We start from the raw sequence: 8972 nt of genomic DNA on the forward strand, positions 1-8972 counted from the left end.
AAACAACTGAGTTTTCATTTCTGTTTTTGTTTTAAAATTTCAAAAGATCTGATAAAATCATAACATTATTTATGCGCACAATGATAAAACGTACTTTGCATTTTAATTATTGACTTTTAATTTGTTTTAACTAATGACTTTTAATTTGTTTGTGTGGGTGTTTTTTATAAGTGCAGATGCTTGCAGTGAATGTCTTTATAATCATCATTTAATTGTTGAAGACATTTGTTCTCCTTTTTAAAAAATAAATTTTTCACATGAAAAAGTAACAATGAAACAATGATAATTTTTTTTTCTGTTATCTCCAGGTGGACAGCTCATATGACTCGGGAGATTACGACGGTGCTTTGAGAAACGCAAACATCGCCAGGTGGCTGAATTTGGCTTCTGTCCTCTGCAGCATCATCATCATCATTATTATTTTTCTTTCTAGCATTTAAATCATTGCTTGCTTAAGGTCGCGGGGGACACCTACAGCATGAATAAATTCACTGGACTTTGACCTGCATCTTTTAAAACGCTTATTTCTCGGCAGTTATAGGTGCGATTAAGCTCAAATTTTACAGAGACGAAAAGAAATGATGGAATATTATGAATTGAATGTCATCTTGTATTTGGAAGGTTACACTTAACGGCGGTGATAAAGCATTACAATGAGCCTAAGGTGTCCCCCGCGACCTGAGCTTGTTGGTCTTCGTAACTCTTTATAGCCAAGCCCGATTTATAGCAATGGTAATTAGGACTGCGTGACCAAAGTCCAATACAGTCTGTAATCAAACGAGTGATTAACAAATCTTAAAGTCAGCAAAAGTACGATTGCAGACCCAATTGGACGACAGGAAATCTTTTTGCAAATTAATTATAACTATAATAAGATTTGAGGCAAAAATAACGATAGGATGAAGGTAAGAGAGTGACACCTCCATAAAGGCGTTATTCCAAAGGTAATCCCGCCCTCACAAGTTATTTATAGACATTGTATCCAGTACTTTCGCGGATGTGAACGCGCATTGAGTGAAAGTTTTCGCGACCAAAACATTTGGGTCGGCAGAGTGGGACAATTATCTCTAGGTCTGCACATGCATGGACCACACGGTGTCTAGAAAGCGACCCGGACCATCTTTTTCGGAAAGAGTGTTCTTTGTCACCTTTCGCTTCTTCTTTTGCTTCTTGTGAGTTTGCTTAGATGTTAAAGCCCTCGATTTTTGGCGATTCGTAGTTTCGCAACTTTCTGAACTACAACGCGGAGGGAACGTTGTTATTCTCCATCATTCTCAATCTCGCCGTCGACTACATCGTCCTCGATCTCGTTTGAGGTTTTTGTGCCTTCAAATCCACAGTCCTGAACTAAAACTACAATGCTAGACAAAAGTCCTTGAGACACTAGTACTTAAAGGAATAGTGCTCAGTGACAATTTTTTTTGCGTTAAGAACTCATTGTTTAATTATCCGAGCCCTCTCCCGCAAAAAAGAAACAATGTTGAGATATTGTCTTACAGTATGATGGATTGAAATCAACATTGCATTAAGGGTTGGGAGAGGGAGGTCAATACAATGCCAATTTTTTCCAAGACATCTGTCCAGGATTGTAGTCCAAGCGGACGCTTCTTTATTCTTTTAATTAATATCGGAATTTTTTGTATTAACGTTGTCAACAAAATTGATACAAGGCATGCTCGTTCACCACATTTCCCGCCATTCCGTTTGTGGTCGTCTCAGCGAAAACGCGCAAGAACATCAACGCAACGCCCGTTCACATCCCTGGAAGTACTGGGTACCATGTTTAAGGATTACCTTTGGAATAAGGCCTATATGAGGGGAGTCACTTTCTTACGTTCACCCTCTCTGGTTTATAGTAAAGACAACAGTTACGTTGAGTACGTTTGTTTTAGAGATCCTTGGAAAAGGAACCCATTTCTGTGTAACTGCCCAATACCTTATTTACTCAAATAAGCGCCGCGGTGCTTATTAAATTGTTCACGCATCAAGTGTGGCGCTTATTCCAGGGCGGCGCTTACATGAGGGCGGCGCTTATTTAAAATTTGTACGCTACAAAGAATCTAATTTTTAAAGTAATCGAAAATAGCAAATATTGATTGTCAGTCTTCGTCTCTTGTTGAAGAGAGAAGTAGCGCTAGCTATAGCTGTCCTGGCAAAGTTCGCGGCCTTCACAACATTTACAGAACTACGAGCGGTAATACAATCAATTTGAACTGCAAAACATCGCTTTTGATGGAAAGAAATGACCAAGTTTGCAAAACATCGCTTTTGATGGAAAGAAATGACCAAGTTTGTTTTAGAGTTGCTTTGTAAAGCTGTCTTTAGTTAAATAGAGTTCCTCGAATAAGCGCCGCATCGGGACTGCGGCGCTTATTCGGGGGCGGCGCTTATTAACTTTTTTGTCCCAAATGCGGCGGCGCTTATTCGAGTAAATACGGTAAGAAACTCAGGTAAGACACAAACTGTCCAATACATGCTCAAATGGGACCAATCGGATTTCTAGAATTTTCATAGAGCTATGATTAACTGTGCAATCGGACTTCCAAGTCTTTCATTGGGTAGACAAAAAATGTATAACAGGCTCATTTTGTAGATTTGTTCGACAGCACAAAGTATTTTTAACTTGTTTCACCTTTTTCTAGTTTGACCTCATTATAAACACAATCCAGAGAAATAAAAGTTAGGGTGTGCTTACATTCCTATGGTAATGAAGACTCTTAGCATTTGTCATTTGAGGCAAGTACGTAAAAGGTACCTGTTAGTTTGTAGAACTGGTTCTGGCCAAACCGGACATGCTATTTGAGGAGGACTAGGAACAAAATGTCCATTGTGCAGAGTTTCGGTGAAGCTGACAGCAGCTGACACGATAACTAAAGATATAGCAGTATCTGGTCATATACCTTAGACTCACCTTACCATCAAGAACGGAAATCAAAAGCCCTCTGGGCTTAGTGTCTTGTGACTCTTTTCAGAGTTTAATTTATTTGAAAATAGACCGCTTTTCACGTCTATTTATTGCTTGTAAAGATATCGAAAATTAAAAAGCGTGCATCTAACATAAAGAAACATTTAGACTCCTCACCTCTAAAATTTAAACTTAAACTAAAGCTACTTTTGTCGCTCGATAAAAGTTGTGACATTCAAAACACGATATACGAAACTCTTGATTCACTTGTCAATTCAGAAACCTTTGTCGTGAATGCTTGCGCTGAACTTCACGATTTCACAGCTAAAGATAAAAACAAAGGTTTATTCCAACTACAAAAGGTTCTCACGCGAAAGGCTTAAAATCCAACTAAAAAATATATATAAGATTTGGGACCTAAAAGACAACAACACCGAATTTTCGATCAAGTGGTCCATTGTCACGAGAGCAAGCGCTTACAGGGGAAACCCGTCACGCTGCAATTTGTGTCTGACGGAGAAGCTCTGCATACTATCAGCTGACAGATACACCTTCTTGAACAAAAGATCTGAGCTTGTTACCAAGTGCAGGCACGAAAACAAGTACTACACGGCCAATCAGAGACAGGATCGTTCCAACCGTCCTCCATGAACGTAGTTTAAATTGTATTTCACCGCATCTAGCGACACAGTCTGATGATCGCTTCGTGCGTTAAACTCTGAGTAACTGTCCGTGAAGTTTCTATCTTTAATTATTGTATAAGATTACGTGCTTAAAGTTTTGAAATCGATGCCTTAATAGTATCCATTCCGATCACAATCACGGTAATTAAGCGTCCATTTTGATTCATACTAATTGATCGTTGCTATTTCTGTCAGGCGGATAATGTTTGTACTTATTATTGTCACGCGACTTGTTTCCGACACCTTATCAAAAGCGATTTTTCCAAAGCAGCCGAAAGTAGGCTTGACTTAAATTCAAAGTACACTCCAGCATGTAGCCGTTGAACAGTTATAGGACTCCGATAACAGCACAAAAAGAATACAGACACACAGATTCATAAGCATTTATCTGTCACAGATAATTCTTAAATATCTTAAAAAGGTCAACAAAGTCATAGATTTTCCTTTGTTGTTTTGTGTCTGTGACTGATAAGAACGTTTTCAGCCTCACGTTTCAATAAACTCACGCACACTACCAAGCAAAGTTTCATGGTTGACCTTTCGCGTGTGTCTTCGAGTAATACTCAAATTGAAGACACGCAAGGAAAATAATGTCCACGGGATCAGTTGTTTTGAACTAGTTTAATCAGCACAAATTCTAACTTGCCTAAGCTACAATAGCTAGTCAACTGAAGTAAAGGCACACATGTGGTTCGACTACTACGGTCTATTACATCTTTGAAATCGGATCTAATCAAAAATGGAAACGGCAAAAAAAGGTTTTCCTGACATATTGTCGGTCGACATACCTACAGTTCTGTAAGGCGCAATCCTGTTTAAGACATGCTTTTCCCCTATAGCTGTACCAAAATCATAAAACACATTGTTCTCACGAAACGGTAGCTAATATCAGATTGACTAATATGACTAGAATGGTGGGAATCTCGTGTGATTGCTTTTATCACTAAGAAAAACAAACAAAAAGCTTAAAAATAAACGCAACTGTCAGTGTAAACAGCATCTGCAGACCTCTCAAGTCTCACGATTTTGTCCTGAGACTCACGGTTTTCACTTCAATCTCACGACGAGAAACAGAAATCTCACGAAAAAACAGAGTAACAAGTCATTTGATTAGCGCCTGGTTTTTAGGACTCTTTTAGTTATTTTTGTCCGTCAGTTGATCAATCTCCCGGTTTTTACTGAAATCTCCAGATTTTTTTACCTCAATCTCTAGATTTCCAGTGCTTTGAGGTTGAGAAGTCTGCATCTGTTTTGTTTAAATCTGATGATCGCATTTTTCGGCATTTACTAAAAAAAAAAGAAAATTTTGACATGGCGGGAAAAATATTGACATGGCGGGAAAAATATTGACATGGCGGGAAAATTCCGCGGCCTCAGAAAGCAAATACGCATGGAATGCACCTTGTCCCCTGTAGTATTATCTTGTGTCGTCATGACTACGTCATGACGTCACAAGACAAAAATGACGTACCACATCACACCCAGTTTTCGGGGGTTTACCCTTTTCACCCCACCTCGCCCCCACCCCACCCCCGATACACCTCAGTTCAGCAGAACGTGCATGTAACTTCCGCGTGTGTTTAACGAAAGTCAGTCTTCAAACTTTTTGAAGGTGGTGTAGAACGACTTCGAAGATCGCATCAGCTAGGGCAGTCAAAAATATTAGCTTTGCTCCAGAAGCTTAGGGGAACAAAATTAAAAAATATATATATTAATTCATCCCACAATCCCACGATGTATTATGTTTTGCTTTTCCAAAGCCTCCTTCTCATGTTACAATTTGTATATATCTAAATTGCCTTTCATTTTCCAAGCCCACGAGTGACCACTAGTCATTGTCCCAGGGATTCAAAACTAAGTACACTTCACAGTCAGTATTGCGTTGGTCAGAACTTATTTCCAATGAAAATATCGTATTGTATACAGGTTGTATAAACCTTAAGGGATAGATAAGAATACTGAAATGAATTTTAACAGTATTTTAACATATATTTCATATATTTTTAGGAACTGTGCAGTGGTTTAGAAAAATCGTCGACTTTCTATACTCTCTTTTTTTGTTTCTTCCTTACTGTGAAAATGCTTATTCCCATTTCAATACGCATGACAAAAGCATAAAGGAGCTGTGTAACGGCGATTTCACATATTTTTGGTCCATACTGTTCTAAACATTTTTAAAGACACGCTTGTATGGGAATTCAACGAAAAAGTTCTTAGAATTGGAAACAATAAAATACAGAGATAAGAACTGATCTGTTACACAAGGTGGTACGAACGAATGAATGAGTGAACAACGTCTGATATCTATCTATCTGTTTCAAGAATCGAACAGTTTTTCAAGAGCGAAGCGAACCGAAGATGTTTAAGGACAAATGTCAGTCAACATTTGCGAAGCCAAAGTGAGGTTATTGCATGTTGGGAAGGGGTTTTGTTTTTTTTTTGTTGGATTTTTGGATCTTTCTTTAATTTGTTTTTTCTTTCTTTCAGTCGTATCAAACACGAGACAGCGATATAAAAAAGTACCTTGAAGTTATGGCTGAACACAATTGAAGTGTCAAATTAAAGGAAGCGAAAGAACAAATTAAAAGCTTCTGTAAATAACACATCTTGATACAAAATGATACCGCTATCGTGAAGCAATTTATTGAAATACTCTGCCGGAAGGCACAAAGAGTATGGAAGTTCTGAAAATTTTCAAGACAGTATGAGCTTAAATGATTTTTTATAGTGATAATAATAACTTTATTGGGTAGAAAACACAATTACTGGCATCCCAGTAGCTTACAATGTAGCCCGTACTAACTAACAAATAGGATAAACGAGGTCATAAACATTTGCAAACCTATAAAATTTAAAAAGTTACTTAAAATTAAACAAATTAAAAAAAATTAAAACATTTAACGCGCTAAAAAGTTCTGGTAATAGTAAAATGTTCCATCGATGAATTGTAAGTTAAAATGTTCTTAATTAGGTTTTTCTTAAAAGTAATTAAGTTATCTATATATCTAGCCTTGCTGTCTAACTTATTCCATAGCTTAACAGCGCTTGCGTAAAAAGTGCAAAGTCCTGACAGAATTATTATATATCAGATTTAGGCATTGCCATCGCTTGGTCGTTTGCTAGTCTAGTATTGTAATTATGCGTGTTTTTGAAAACTGAACATGGTTGGTAAAATAATCAGGACACTTTCCGCTTGCAGTCTTATGCATCATGCAAAGTGTGTTGATTGGGAACCATTGAAGTTCATTAACGATGTCAACAGAGTTGTTTCATGTGAGCATTTAAAACTATTCTGCACAGCGCAACTGAATTTTTAAGATTCTTTCCAGTTACTCATTGGAGGTGTTTCCCCAAACCGAGCAGCAGTTCTCGAAAAAATAGGCTTGATCAGAGCATTGGACAGCAGAATTCTGTGATGGTAGATGAAGTATTCCTTTGCTTTGTCACGGTATTCGAATTCTGAGCAAAAACTTGGTTAAGATTACAAACATGCAATTTTTACGTTGCTATTGTTATTTGTTTTAACCTTATTAGGTAAACAAGTGTCCGCACTTTTTAAAAAGGTTTCATGCTTTTTGCTTAATTACATTGTTTCACATTAATATTATTTTTAAATATCAGTTGCGGACCCCGGCATCACAATTTTCATATAACGAGTACCTTTTTATCGCAAGCCACAGCAATGCGTCCCTCAGTAGTCACTGTTATTCCCTCTACGATTCCAATTCGTTCTTCATGGATTTCAGTGCTGCGCGCAAACTCGCCATCTTTGGTGTATACCTCCACCTGCAGGAGATCTTTGTCTTGTTCTAAACCAGCGACGACGACATGTTCACTTGTCCGGTGAAATGCAATTCTGGGACACGAATAATGTCCTTGGAGCTCAAACTTGATAAGACGGTCGCCCTGTTCACTGATTATGTGAACGCAGTGATCTTTGTAGCCCACTACCATAACACGGCCATCATTAGCAGCAGTGATGTTACATGCACCCTTTAATATGTCTTTGCCAAACGAGTGAACAAACTGTCCATCAGTCTCGTACACATCAACCACATCATCACTCCTCAGTACCAGTACTTTGCCACTGTCGGTGACTGTTAGTCTGACCCCTCCCCTCACAGGAAATTTTTGGTGCAGGTCAGCGGTGTTGTTAAATTCGTAAGCAACCCACTCATATCTCTCAGCTCCAGGCTTTTTTAAACTGGCCAAGACATAGATATTGTCTTTCATGTCTGTGGCTACATCAACAACATATAACTTTGTATCTATTTCGTCATAAGGGAGACTGCAAAGACTCTTAAATGAGCCTGTACTGTCAAACAGCTTTACGTTACTATCCCCATAGTCTCCTACAATGAATTGTCCGCTGCAGTTTGAAGCGATACCCCACGGACTCTTCAGCTTGTGCTCCTCTTCACCATCCTGTCCAAATGACCATGTCGTTACACAACAGTGCTCCATGCCCTGTTTACGCAGAACTTTATGCACTCTTTTGTCACGCAATGGGTCAACTTTGTTTTCTCCGCTGCCGATGCAAGGCCAGTTTGAGAGCTCCACATTACCAAAACATGCCATCAGCACGACATTGTAGAGGACAAAATTCACGTGACAGACATTGGAAATATTTTTCCTACGTTCATCTTTGCTAAATCGAGCCCGGAGGCCCTTCGTAAGCTCAACGTTAAAACACTCTTGAACTGCTGGCAGACAGTGAAGCTCTTCAATGCACACTCTACACGTTGCTACTGCATTCGCGGGATTATCTAGTTTCTCTAGTATTGAGGCCATAACGCGATGTTGCATGGCTAGAATGCGGTCAGACGTTTCTAGAGCTTCGTTATTAAACGCCCTTGTTGCTTCTAGGCGAGCATCTCTGAATCTCTCTTTAGCGTCATTGAGAGCCTTTGTAGCTGATTCATCCAGGTCAATAAGCTGCAACTTTTTCATTTCTTCCGCGAGAGAAAATGCTTGATCAGCACAAGCTTGTTGTGTTTTTCTGGACCTTGCCTTTTTAAATACTACATATAGCAGCTCAATTCCTTCTTTGAAGAAGCTTATACTGGCTAGCAAATCTTTCCTTGATAATCCATCCAACTTGGACTTGACTTCGTCGATTTCACGCACGATCAATCTACGAAATATTTGATCTGTTACATCGCCGTCTTTCAGCTTCTCCGCTGCCTTATCTCTGCCTTTATTCACAAGCAAGCCGATTGTGGCCTTAAACACAGTTGTTACAATCAAAGACATAACCCTCAATAAGAAGAGCTCGAAAACTGTTGCGTGTTGAATACAAATGATCTTGTGGTATCGTGTCGCAGCAAAGAGTAAACATTCCAGAAATCAGAAATGATCAGATGTATAAAGGTCAGCATTCTTCG

The 8972-nt window shown here is 38.8% G+C and overlaps 2 protein-coding genes across 5 annotated transcripts in view; one reads left to right on the top strand and one right to left on the bottom strand.

The window, feature by feature from the left end:
- Positions 1–8972, top strand: part of LOC144644577 (uncharacterized) — a 44648-nt gene that overhangs the window by 16582 nt on the left and 19094 nt on the right. Inside the window, exon 5 of one of the 4 annotated variants that reach the window (XM_078504096.1) lies at positions 309–1055. The exons of the other annotated variants lie outside the window; for them this stretch is intronic. Within the exon in view, the coding sequence (XP_078360222.1) occupies positions 309–440 (132 nt within the window). The 3' untranslated portion in view covers positions 441–1055. Of the gene's footprint in view, positions 1–308; positions 1056–8972 lie in introns of those variants that run through there. 4 annotated transcript variants of the gene reach the window in all.
- LOC144642057 (uncharacterized) lies at positions 6315–8900 on the bottom strand. The gene has a single exon (XM_078501055.1). The coding sequence runs from the start codon at positions 8839–8841 to the stop codon at positions 7234–7236; it is 1608 nt and encodes a 535-aa protein (XP_078357181.1). The 5' UTR covers positions 8842–8900; the 3' UTR covers positions 6315–7233.

The sequence above is a fragment of the Oculina patagonica genome, chromosome 2 (genome assembly GCF_052425735.1).
Source record: "Oculina patagonica isolate OP01 chromosome 2, crgOcupat, whole genome shotgun sequence".
Lineage (NCBI taxonomy): Eukaryota > Metazoa > Cnidaria > Anthozoa > Scleractinia > Oculinidae > Oculina > Oculina patagonica.